At 37.2% G+C, this 14,294-nt stretch overlaps 1 protein-coding gene across 1 annotated transcript; it reads right to left on the reverse strand.

The window, feature by feature from the left end:
• Positions 1-4,802: 4,802 nt before the first annotated feature.
• LOC104423538 (probable carboxylesterase 120) lies at positions 4,803-5,864 on the reverse strand. Its single transcript, XM_010036013.2, has one exon. It carries the CDS (start codon positions 5,862-5,864, stop codon positions 4,803-4,805), a length of 1,062 nt encoding a protein of 353 aa, XP_010034315.1.
• Positions 5,865-14,294: the final 8,430 nt, after the last annotated feature.

Consider the following 14,294-nt stretch of genomic DNA (forward strand, 5'->3'; position numbering starts at 1 on the left):
ATAGAAACGTTACCAAATGCACCTTAAGTGTCACTTTCGTAAGTTTTGGCACTTAAATGTCTATTTGTGCCAACTTTTGGCACTTGAGATGTACTTTTGCCATCGTAATTATGTTCAACATATACATAAACATCATGACCATGTAGAAAATGGTAAACAAGATCTTTCACCCCATTATTGTCGTGCAAATATTTTAAATTATCTTTAAGAGATTTAATGGGTACCTGCTAATATAATTTCGCCATTTTACATCTCAATTGGTCTACTATATCCCTTCTAAAATTGGTAAATGATAGTTTACTTAACTGACAAGGACAATGATGACTTGCCCACCAATGTATTCCTCCTCTTCCCTTGTAATTCTAAACTCTACTATAGCAAATTTTAATGGGTGCACTTGTATCGCCCATGTTAACACTATACCCAATACAATAAAATTTATTTCTACATTAGGGGTCCATATCACAAATAGACAATAATAGCAATCGGTCCCCACAACTCAAGCAAATGACAATATTAAATCAGACCCCACAACAACAATAAACATTCAGTCCTCACAAATTAAGCAAATAACAATATTAAATCGGTTCTCACAATCACAATAAAATATTTTCACTGTCGGCTGGTGAACACCAATCGACAAAATCTAAGCATGAATGAACTAAAGTATTCACATTTACACTGCCCAAACCCCTAATAATTTCCCTCCAATATGTCGCATTTTCCCACACTTTGACTCTATCAAACAACACTAAATTCGCTCACATTGTTGGTTAGTCAACACAAAAAAACAAAAATCACTAACCTTTACTCTTTGTCAACAATGATTCCCCACATCACAACCCCTAACTTTTCCCTCCAAGTTATTGCCCTTTCAGTCTCTATCCAGCGAGTATGGATGACATACAACAGTAAACTTGAAGCCCTAATTTGAGATTTCATATATATTTTAAGGGGTTTTGGGCATACTAAGATTCAGTGTGGGGTCGATGAATCAATGTCAGGTCGATGAAGTGGGGCATCGATGAAGATTCGGTTTTGGATTGAAACCCTAATTTTGCGAATAGGGTTTGAAATAAAAGAGAAAGAGGTCTTCAACCTCGTATGAGATGAGAAGAGAAATGATGTCATTTTTGGTTGTTGCACGAAGAGAAATGACGTCCTTTCTTGAGAGAGAGAGAGAGAGAGAGAGAGAGAGAGAGAGAGAGAGATTGTATGAAATGATGTTGTTTTAGGCAAAAGAAATGGTGTTGCTTCTATTAAAGAGGAACTCCGCTTGTTTTTCTAAATACCCATCTCGGAATCGAAAATTTCAGCTTATTTTTCTAAATATCCATGTCATAATTGGAAATAAAAAAATGGAAAATCATAAAATAAAAAAATAAAAAATCTATGTAGGATGTTTGGCTAGAAATGACACTAAAGTGAGTGATTTTACTTCAATTTGGCACTTAAGTGAGCGAAAAAAAGTTTTGACATTTAAGTGAAGCCATACGAAAGTATTGACACTTATACTATATTTACCCCCTTATAACACACATAACAATAAATGATCAATTAATGAACTCATAACCATGTGTGCTCAAGAAGAAGAGATGTTGCTTATGGAATTGGAAGAGAGTGTTCATTTGATAACGCAAGGAAAGAATAAAGCGCGGGGCAAGACAACTAGAAAAGAAATGGTAAAACACCCCCTCTCCGAGTTAACATAAAGAAGGAATCCAAATGCTTTTTCTATAAAAAGAGGGGGCATACAAAGAAGGGTTGTGCCAAATTCAAGGCCTGATTCGAAAGAAAAAAGGTAATTCAATCTTATGTGTTTTTATGAATCTAATATGATTAATATAAGTTATAAAACTTGGTGGATTGATTTTGGACCTATAATCCATATTTCAAATTCCTTGAAAGGTTCTCATAGAAACTAGTTGGAAGTAAGTAGTGCATCCAAGAAAAAAAGATGGGTTCGCATATGGGAACTATTTGGGACATGCATATTAGTTCTAAGCCGTAGTTTTGTTTTGAATTTAGAAATTACATTTTATATTCCAAGTTTCTCTAGAAATTTCATTTCATTTTCAAAATTTATACCATTAGGTCATTTTTTTAACTTCTTAGATGCAACCTTTAATTAATCTTTTAAATATGATATACCTAGGAATTGTATTTTGTTTAATGGTCTTTTTTGTATTAATTTACAAGATAATGCCAATGCCATGTATGTTTATGATAATGTTGGTATAAAACGATATATTGTGAATGAAGATTTATCTATATCGTGTCATCAAAGATTACGACATACCTCCATAGAAAGAATTAAATGATTAGTAATTAATGGAGTACTTAGAACTTTTGAATTTTACTAAGTATGACACTTATGTGGACTGTATGAAAGGAAAACAAACCAACAAGATAAATAACTGTGCTAAAAAGAGTACGGAAATATTAGAAACATATATACAAACATTTCTAGTCCGGATTTGGATTCGTATGGTTAGAAGTACTTCATCTCTTTCATAAATAATTACTCACATTTTGCATATCTCTACTTGCTTTATAATAAGCATGAAACATTAGATACATTTAAGGCATTTAAAACCAAAGTAGAGAAACAAAGTGAGAAGATCCAATAGAGGTGGGGAATATTATGATAGATACATTGAAGATGGACTAGCACATCGATATCAAGTATTTAGCCATATAAAAACTGTCACTTTCACTGAATTGATGATTGCTGGTCCTTTAACTAAAGACACATCATCAATGAGTTATAAGAATCATGTAGTTAGGATGGGGCTTGGCATATCATGTGATTTTTCATTGTATGGAAATTTTTTTTATGAAACTCTTATTCATTTGTAATGTTTTTCTCAATTTGGGGGGGAGTGGACATCGCAAATGCCACAACTTGGCACAAAGGAACACTTAAGTTCTAAAAGTTAAAAAAAAGTACACTTAAGTGCCAAAATCAAATAAAAATAGAACACTTAAATGCCAATGGTGAGAAATTCCAGCCAAATAGCTGATGAGGCATTTTTCGACAGCATTTTTTTACAAATCTAGCAATTCTTTTTTTAAAAAAATTGTCAACGTCACTAAAAAGCCATCTTATAAAATTTTAATATAAATATTAATTAAAATCAAATTAAAAAACTGAATTTAAGAAAAGGGTTCAACAAGGGCCTCCATAGCCCTCATTTGCCGCCGTCCCACCATCGTTGGAAAAGGCCGGTGATGGTCGAGTGAGGGTTGACCAAGGTTGCTGGCCATTGGGTAGTAGCCAGCAACCCCAATGGCCAGCAACCCTAGCCAACCCTCTTCTAGATTTGGTGAAGCTAGCGGCCAGTGGCCCTTGGCCCTTCTAGGAGAGGATTGGCAACCGTCACTAAATTTGGGATGGGCCACGACCCTCACCCTAGATTTGGCCGAAGGCCTACAAGCCCTTATCGGCCACTACCTAAGGGCCATTGACCCTAGTTGACCCTTGCCCCACTATGGTCGGCCCTATTAACAATGGTGGGGCGGCGGTAGCAAGGGCTGTGGAGCCCCTCGTCAAACCTACCACCATTCACCTCCTTTTTTAATAATTTAGTTTTTTAAATTTACTTTTAATTAATAGTAAATTAACAAATTTATGGGCAAAATGACGTCATTTTGCACGTTCATTGCTGAGTAAGCATTTCGATAAATCGTGTAAACCACTTATATTATTAAAAAAGCCACGTCAAATTTCCAATTATCCTCGTTGGCGTTGGCACCTAAGTGTCCCAATTTCCAAAAAAAGTAACACTTAAGTATACATTTTGGAAGTTTTGGCATTTAATGGTCTACTCGTGCTAAGTTTTGGCACTTGCGGTGTACTTTCCCTCTCAATTCGGTGTACATGCATTTATTTATGAGAATAACAATTATTTTGGGACTTGACATAATATTATAAGTTGACATTAAAGATATAGAATGCATTATAATACATGGAAGATACTATTCGTTCTTAGAGGACATATCATCTTGATTCATGTACTTCGTTTCTTTTCTTTCAAGCATAAAGTTTTTGTAGATTTAGTCTGACAATTCGTATGATGAAGATGTTGAATCAAGTGGGAGAATGTTATTATTTTGATATCATGATCCCACGTTTTCTTGACCCATTTTTTTTGTAATCACTTTAGTTATTCCACGTTCTTCACCTTTTCATATACTTGTGTGATAATTGTCACCTCTTCTATTAATATGATTAATTACAATTAACGTAATTAATTATGTGATAGTGATAACTCTCACTCTTTCCTATACATGTGATTCATTATAATTAATGTAATTAATTATGTGATAATTATCACCTCTTCATATCTTATACTCTTGATGTGCTAAAGCTTTTACCTTTCATCGCATTGAACCGAACAGTGCGATAGAATCAAAGTGGCATGCCGAGAGCAATATTCGATAACTCGAATACAATATATGGTTTGCGCGACTTGAATCAATTCAGAAATCTCCCGGCAGGTAGAAGCTGTTGATTCTAAAACTTAAGGACCATCTTGCCGACCAAAGCTCGGGTCCAAGAATTAATAGGCAATGCAAAAATCCGGGTTAAAGCCTTGGGGGTTTAGGACCGGGATCGGTCCTCCTGTCGATGATCAGAACGGAAGAGAGGAGTGCAAAGTAAAAGCAAATGTGTATCATATCACTGTCTATTGCGGTTGGAAGCTTTTATGCCTTTTTCAGTGGCGGAGATGAGGATGATGTATGAAAACACGTAATGCTACTCAAACTCTTCACTTTCTTACAAGATAATGAGGTTGTTTTCATTCAGTAGATCGCATCCGTTTTTGACCGCAGTTTATCTTCCCGTCCCCGGCTGCCGGAATAGCCAAGGCGCCCCCACGAAGGATATCTTTCAGTTTCTCGAGCAGCAGCTCCGCCTTAGCCAGCTCCAGTAACTCCTCTTGATGATAATTGCTTCCGTCGCCGAAAAGGCCAACCACTTCCATGCCGTTCGCCTCCAGCTGTGCTGCCAACTCCCTCTGCCGATCTATCGTTGGATCTCGGCCGCCACCCACCACCACCACCCGCCACCCCATCGTTCTCATCCTCTCCCACTCCCCCAGCCTCTCCCCAGCCATCGGGTTGCAATACTGGTGGTCCCGGCCGGCGCCGGCCGGCAGCACCAGCTCCCAGCATAGGTCCGCCACGTTCATCGGCAGGGTTGGGTTGTTGAACAGCCTAACTTCTGACTCCGTCCTCTGGAGTCCGCCGAAGAAGGGGTGGTGCAAGATCAGGGCTCTGATCACCAAAGGCTCTAGATCGGCCACGGTGGCACACGCATGGAGGCCCACGTGGTACGCGATGTTCCCCCCCGCGCTCGTGCCCATCAGGTAGCACCGCGAGAAGTCAACGCCCTCGCGAAGCCACTCCTCCTCGGTGGTCCTGACCCAGCGGAGGGCCTCCATGGCGTCATCATAGGCCGCAGGGAGGCGGTGCTCCGGCGCGAGGCGGTAACTGGGGGAGACGACGATGGCGCGAAGCTTGGTCGCCATGAGGGAGCAGAAATCGTGGTATATCTCGTGGGCCGGGGAGGAGTATACGAAACCGCCGCCGTGGTAATATACGATGAGGGGCAGTCTCTGGTCAGGCGGGGGTGACAGGCTAGGCACGTAGATCCGGGCCCAGGTGTTGTGGGCCAGGTCGACCGGGACGTCCTTGGTGCGGACAGCGGAGGGCCGGTCGGGGTTGGGGTTGGCGGGGCTATTTACTATGTCGAAGCTGCAGCCGCGCGTGACCGTGCCGTCTGGGTGCAGGACAAGATCGAGGTAGTTATAGGCGTCGATGGCCGGAGCTGGATCGAGATCCGGATGCTGATCGGCCATGTTTTGCTTTCTGCTCGAGCTCGAGGTGGGACTGAAGAAAGATGTGGGAAAAACCGGTTCTTTATAGCCCGAGAAAAGTCAAAAGTCAAAAGCAGTCGAGGGCAACGGCTATGGATTTACGTACATATTATATGTTTATTTTATTTTACGACATGCATGTGATGGCACGCCTGTTTATTTCCCATTTCTTTCTGTGGTCCCCACCTCGAGCAAAGGCAGAACACGGCCGGCCGCGACCGATGACGTTGATGATGCGCGTGACCAACCTCTAAGCCGTCATACGCACCGCAAGGCCGTGCCTGATCCCGGCTTCCCATTCGCGGTGGTCCCCCAAAGCTAAATAGCACCGACACGTAATATGCTATTTTTCAAAAATAGAAAATTTCGATATTTTAAGACAGCGTTATATATTAATTAAATGTTTTTAGTTTTAATTAATATAATTTCAATTCACAAATAAATAAATAATGAAAAGAGCCCATAATGAATTTATACTAATAATATTAATAAACCTATTCATAGGAAATTCAAAAGATATATTCATAATTAATACGTATCCATGTTTAAGGACATGTTTCTAACTCTAACGAAAATTATTGATGAAATTAATGATTAATAAAGAATTATAATCAACTTATTTAAATAAATCTATAACCTTCTACAATAATAAAAATTTATCATTATCTAACGTGTTTTTTCTTTTTTTCTGAAATCACCTTTTAGCCTCACTTAATTTGTTTTCTAATAAAAAAATCACTCCCTCGTTTCCTAGAAGATGCCCACGTTTTCTTTTATTCATTTTTCCTCTTTTATTCTCTTCTTTATTTCTTTCTCTCTCCTTTTGTACTTTATATTTTTCTTGTGCTAGATATTGAATCGCAAGTTCAAAGAAGAACAAAAAAGGGCCACCGGAAGGAATTTTCCAAAATAGTACGAATGTGATGAATTTCCCTCGTTTCTTCCTCCCCTCCCCCCACCCCCAAAAAAATTATTTCCTGATTTGTCCCCCTTTCCTAAAAAATAATTATTATTTCTCTCGTTTCTTTCCCCCAACCCCTATCAGGCCCCCTCCTCCCCAAAAAGAAATTTCTTTCCCCTCACCCTTGTTAGGCTATCATTTCCTTTCTTGAAATTTGTATGCTAAGTCCCATTGGAAACCCCATTTTTAATTTATTTTCTACTCTTCTTGCTAAAATTAAAAGGGGAAGAAGCTCAAAAACATAACTGCCGCCTCCTCCTCCTCCTCCTCCTCGCATGACCCTCTTCCTCTCTCTCTCGATGGCCTGACTCGCCTCACAATTGCTCGCCTCTGGCTCTTCCTCTTCCGCAGCTACAATCTTGCCTTCGGCCCTCCATCACGTGGTCCCAGTCGCGGCCCTTGGGGTCGCCTTGATCTCTTCTCTTCCTCTATCCTTCCTTTGCAGTCACGGCCTCACTGTTGATTGCGACCTCACCTCGCTCCTTCGCCCTTGTCTCCACCCTCCATCATTTTCTTTAACGATTCTCTCTCCCTTCGCACATGCAGACCCGTCCTAGAAACTCTCCATGCCTCGAACACACGTGTTAGAATGTGTCAGGAATAGTTGACCATGTGTCGAAAAATCCGACACGTATTGATCACACGTCCGAGCGTGTCGGACATGACATGCTTCATAGCCCCAAGGATGGCCTGAGCAGGCGTTTTGGGCCATGGTGAGGATTGGGCTAGCCTAAGCTGTATCTCGGGCATCGTCATCAGCTCAATCGAGACATACCTAGCCGAGCTGAGCGATGTTGTGAGGGCCATGATAAAACTATAGCTCAACTCTTCTGAAAGACTAACATAAAAGGATTAAATTAAGAATTTCAACATAGATTTCATGGTTTATCATTAGCATTACACATGGTTTGATCTTTGCTTGACCCAATCACAATCACTTGTAATATAAACGAAAAAGAAAAATTGTCCAAAAAGTCCTAAATCTATTGTATTTTTGTCGATTTAGTCATAAACCTTTCAAATTTATCAATTAAGTCCTAAACATTTTTACTGCTTGCCAATTGAGTTCATCTGGCTAATTTTAACTAGAAATTACTGATGTAATCGATCGGCACTAATGTTGTGCTTTTTAATAATATATTAATAATTTTTGTCCTATAAAAAATCACAAACTTTTGCCCTTATCCCGAATATGATCCTCACTGTTAACTCTCTGTTTGAGGTCAACTTTGTTTTAGGAAAAAAAGAAGGTTCTAGTCATAAGCTTGGCAGACCTCGTCCATGGTATCTTTTGGCGAGCAGTGGTATATAGCTTTAGATTATATGACAAAACGGCAAAGTTTAATCAGAGAAGTTCAATTCGAAGATCTTTTTTACTTGCTAGTTAAGTGTAGGAGACAATGAATAACTTCATCATTATTCTTCAGGCTATTCTCTTATCATTCTCCCAATTGCACCATATGTATGCTATGATGCAAAATTTTCAAAAACTAAAATATCTCTACTTTTTCTTTTTCTAACCTGTAAAATGACATAACAAAAGATGAATTTATTATACGAAGAAGTACATACAATAGCAACAATTATAACAAATATCTTACAAGATATTTACTTCTCTTTTATACACTATTGGACTTAGTTGGTATTGTAGTTGGTTTTACATTGCTTTTTGTGTTGATCGGACATGTTTCTGCATCGTTAGGCTATGTTGTCATTTGCTGTTGTTGCTATTATTGCTTCTTAGTTAGACAAAGTCTTATTGTGCCCTTTCATATAGTAATGTGAGCATTGAACCATTCCACTAGTCCTGCTCATTGTATTAATGCTATTCTCAATTTCCTATCTTTTTTTTTTTTTTAAGCCTATCAACTTACTTCTTCAATGGTAGACTCTAGGGATTGATGGTTTGTTTTGCTAGAAACTTGCTACTCTTCAGAGGCTACAACATGAATTGGTTGGTATGCTGCAAGAGAGTTGTTATTTTTGTCACAATCTTCCACATAATCCTTTAAATTGAGTTGCTTCAATTGGATGGCACAAATTGCATGTGAGCAAGGTATTCCACTTAACTTCTATGCCCGATAGGAATTTTTTTTTCTCCAAATGAACAACATACTTGTCGGCATCATTCATTATCTCAAATCCATTGTCTCCATCACAGTAATGTTATCTTCCAATTTTTTTGCAATCTTGAGCCCATATTGTCTAAGCCATTTCGAACATTTACTCTCTGTTTTCACAATCTGGTTATCACCATAAATTTGATGTCTTCAAGTATACTGACAATTAATTTGCACCCGGCTTCAATAATCCTGTCGTTGAAAGTCTCGCAAAGGTTGTTGTCAACTCTATCGTACTTTGATTTCTCACTAAAAAAAAGCTATATGACAATGCTTTACTTTAATTTGGAACAATGTTTGATAAGTTTCAGTTGATAATGCATGAAGAGCTTATTTGTGAATTCTGAAATATGTCATATTTGAACTCTTTGTAATCAACCAAAACTATTTTTGCAATTAATCATCTTTATATTTTTTCGCCCAATTTGCATATATGTGTTGAGCACACATTCTATACTCGGTATATTGCATCAACTTGGTTATGGCTAGAACAAATTCTTGTAAAATCAACAAACATTTGTAAATTACATGAATGAGATGGCAAGATATAATGATATTAGCAAAACCAATAAACATTACCAATACCTTTTGTTGATCACTTCTAAATGCTAAATCTCTTCCATTAGTTATTCCAAAATCAGCCATCAGATTTTTCAAAAACCAGAACCAATTGTCCTTGTTTTCTATCTTTACCATGGTCCAAGTTACTGAAAATATTTAGTTGTTTCCATCTCTCCTGGCAGTAGCCGATAATCCTCCCTTGCATTACACTTTCAAAAAACACCCAACTAATCCAATCCCTTTTCTACAACCAACTAAAAATCCAATCTTATCAAACTATATCTCTTGATCAGGCAAGGGCTTTTCCACAACCTCTGCATGAATTCTGCTAAGTGGATTTTGTAACCTAGATTCCATAACATAATCCCAAATCTTTACATATTCTTTCTTATAAATACCCATCAACCTATTTATAATCTTGTACTAAGTCCATTTGCACTGATTGTGAGAAACAATTACACATACTTGCTCTTTCACTAGTTATTTCAATTGAGGAACTTTGATGTTTGACATTGCTTTGATGATGTTGAATAAGTGCTTAGTCAACCACACATTAGTCACTTTTTTCATTCTTAAACATAATACCACATGTGTGCTTCTTTTGTAGTAACCAAATACGGAATGAGCCACTCTTGTTACTCAACGCACCATATATTATCCATGGACGATTGTCTTGTGCACACTTCGCTTTAACAAAATTATTGGTATTTCTAACATATTTAATATTTCGTTATTGAGAGATTGAGCACCTCAATAGCATCTCTGAATTGCTTGGCATTCTCAAATGTCATTGATACACAAAAGGTAGGATTTATACCAATTTGATCATAAGAAGGATATTGACTTCTTTTATGTTGTGTTACACCATCTTCATCATCATCCTCATGGTTGCCGCCGTTATTACGGCAACTTTTCCCATAAATAAAATAATCACCATTAGTTATAGGAGCTCTTGCATCTCTACTTACTGCACTGCCTTCATTCATGGCATAAATTGTGCTTTTCTCCTTTATTCAAATGCCCTGACCTCTTCCCTTACTTGTGTGATATCATCATCGTTAACATCACTTATGCAAATGGTATGCACAAATGTTCATCGTTTTCGTCGCTGGACAATGCAATTTTCTAAGAGTTCGGGGTTATTCTAGTTGATTCTTTAACAGGTGTATCTTCACCATTAGATATGCCTTCAGTATCCTTAAAATGCTGAAATATCTCTAACACAGATGATGTATGCAAATCTACGGCGTCCTTTGCCCTTACACGTCCTTCCAAAATAGCTTCAACACTATCTTGGGTTTCAATAGTAGTTTACAATACTATTTGCTCATCTTTTTCATCGCAATTAACTTTAACATATACATAAACATCATGAGCATACAGAAAATGGTAAACAAGATCCCTCACCCCATTATTGTTATGCAAATATATTACATTATCTTTAAGAGACTTAACGGGTACCTATTAAGAGACTTAACCTATTTTGCATCTCAATTGGTCTTCTATATCCCTTCTAAAATTTATAAATGACAGTTCACTTATGCTGACAAGAACAACGGTGACTTGCCCGCCAATGTATTCCTTCTCTTCCCCAGTAATCCTAAACTCTACTGTAGCAAACTTTAATGAACGCACTTCTATCGCCCATATTAACACTACACCAAATACAATAAAATTTATTTCTATATTAGGGAACCACAATATAGATAGACAATAATAGCAATCGGTCCTTACAACTCAAGCAAATAATAATATTAAATCGGACCCCACAATCACAATAAACAATCAGTCTTCACATATCAAGCAAATAACAATATTAAATCAGTCCCCACAACCACAGTAAAATATTTTCACTATTGGCCAGTGGACACTAATCGACAAAATTTAAGCATGAATGAACTAAAGTACTCATCTTTACACTACTCAAACCCTAATATTTGCCCTCTAATATGTTGCATTTTCCCACACTTTGACTCTGTCAAACAACACCCAATTCACTCACATTGTCGGTTAGTCAACACAAAACAACAAAAACCACTAACCTTTACTCTTTGTCAACAATGATTCTCCGCGTTACAGCCCCTGACTTTTCCCTTTAAGTTGTTGCCTTTTCAGTCTTTGTCTAACGAGTAAGGATGACATGCAACAGTAAACTCGAAGCCCTAATTTGCAATTTCAGAGACAAATCGCAAAGGGGTTTTGGGTGTGCTGAAATTTAGTGTGGGGTCAATGAATCAATATCGAGTCGATTAAGTGGGGGGTCGATGAAGATGCAATTTTGGATGGAAACCCTAATTTTGTGAATAGGGTTTGAAATCAAAGAGAAAGAGATCTTCAACCTCGTCTGAGATGAGAAGAGAAATGACGCCGTTTCTCTTGAGAGAGAGAGAGAGAGAGAGAGAGAGAGAGAGAGAGAGAGAGAGAGAGAGAGTGGTTGTATGAAATAATACCATTTTAGGCAAAAGAAATGGTGTTGTTTCTATTAAAGAGGAACTCCACTTGTTTTTCTAAATAACTATGTCAAAATCGAAAATTTCGACTTATTTTTCTAATTATCCATGTCATAATCGAAAATCACTAAAAAAATGGAAAATCAAGAAAAAATCCACGTTGGACGTTTGACTGGAAATAACATTTAAGTGAGCAATTTTACTTGGATTTGGCACTTAAATGAGTGAAAAAAAAAGTTTTGGCACTTAAGTGAATGCCGTACGAAAGTATTGACATTTATACTGTTTTTATCTCCTTATAATACGCATAACAATAAATGATCAATTAATAAACTCATAACCATGTGTGCTCACGAGAAGGGATGTTACTTATGGAATTGGAAAAGAGTGTTCATTTGATAATGCAAGGAAAGAGTAAAGGGCAGGGCAAGACAAGAAGAAAGGAAATGGTAAAACACCCCCCTCCCCTAGCTAACATAAAGAAGGAATCTGAATGCTTTTTTTTTTTTTTTTTTTTTATAAAAAGATGGGGCATATAAAGAAGGGTTGTGCCAAATTTAAGGCTTTATTCGAGAAAAAAAGTAATCCAATCTTACATGTTGTTATGAATCTAATATGATTAATATAAGTCATAATGGATTGATTTTAGATCTATAATTCATATTTTGAATTCTTTAAAAGGTTTTCATAAAAAAACAGTGGGAAGTAAGTAGGGCATCCAAGAAAAAAGATAAGTTCGCATATGGGAGCTATTTGGGACATGCATATTAGTTCTAAGCCGTAGTTTTGTTTTGAATTTGGAAATTACCTTTTATATTCTAAGTTTCTCTATAAATTTGATTTCGGTTTCAAGACTTATACCATTAGGTCATATCTTTAATTTCTTATATGCAACCTTTGCTTTATCTTTTAAAAATGATATAATTGGGAATTGTATTTTGTTTAATGGTCTTTTTTTTTGTATTAATTTACAAGATAATGCCTTTTAATGCCATGTATGTTTATGATAATGCTGGTATAAAACGGTATGTTATGAATTAAGATTATGACATACCTTCATGGAAAGAATTAAATGATTAGTAATTAATGGAGTACTTAGAACTATTGGATTTTACTAATCATGACACTTATGTGGATTTGATAAAAGGAAAACAAACCAACAAGATAAAGAAATGTCCCAAAAGGAGTACTGAGATATTAGAAATCATATATACAAACATTTGTAGTCTAGATTTTGACTAGTATAGTTAGAAGTACTTTATCTCTTTCATAAATAATTACTCGCATTTCATGTATCTCTACTTGCTTTATAATAAGCTTGAAACATTAAATACATTTAAGGTATTTAAAACCAAAGAAGAGAAACAATGGGAAGATCCAATAAGGGGGGGATATTATGATAGATACATTGAAGACGGACAAGTGCCTAGTCCATTTGCAAATATAATGATAGATACATTGAAGATGGACTAGCGCTTTGATATCAAGTATTTAGCCATATAAAAATTGTCACTTTCACTGAATTGATAATTGTCAATCATTTAACTAAAGACACGTCATCAATGAGTTATAAGAATCATGTAATTAGGATGGGGCTTGGTCCTATCATGTGATTTTTCATTGTATGGAATTTTTTTTATGAAACTCTTATTCATTTATAATGTTTTTCTCAATTTGGGGGGTGTGGACATCGCAAGTGCCACAACTTGGTATAAGATGACACTTAAATGTCAAAAGTTATATATATATATATATATACCAAAATCAGAAAAGAATAGAACACTTAAGTGCTAATGATGAGAAATTCCAACCAAACAACTTACGTGGCATTTTTTGTCGACTTTCTTTTTTAAGACATGGCAATTTAAAAAAAAAAAACTATTGACGTTAGTAAAAAGCCCTCATATAAAATTTTAATATAAATATTAATTAAAAACTAAATAAAAAACTAAATTAAAAAAAAAGGAACAATAGGTTTGACAAGGATCTCCATAGCCCTTGCCGCCGCCATCCCACCATTGTCGGAAGCCGGCAATAGTGGGGCGAGGGTCGGTTGCTTTTGCCCACCATTGGGTAGTTCTAGATCTAGCGAGGTTAGCGGTCAATGGCCCTTGGCCCCTTTGGGCGAGGGTCAGTGATCCTCACCCTAGATTTGGGCGAAGGCCTACAAGCCCTCGTCAGCCACTACCTAGGGGCTAACGGCCCCGATTGACCCTTGCCCCACCATCGCTGATCCTTTGTGACTATGGTGGAGCAGCAGCGGGGGCGAGGGTTGTGGAGCCCCTTGCCGAACCTGCCATTCACCTCCTTTTTTAATAAT

Source organism: Eucalyptus grandis, chromosome 10 (assembly GCF_016545825.1).
Source record: "Eucalyptus grandis isolate ANBG69807.140 chromosome 10, ASM1654582v1, whole genome shotgun sequence".
Classification (NCBI taxonomy): domain Eukaryota; kingdom Viridiplantae; phylum Streptophyta; class Magnoliopsida; order Myrtales; family Myrtaceae; genus Eucalyptus; species Eucalyptus grandis.

Coding starts and splice junctions, on each gene's coding strand:
- LOC104423538 (XM_010036013.2), bottom strand. CDS start 5,864: ATGGCCGATCAGCATCCGGATCTCGATCCAGCTCCGGCCATCGACGCC.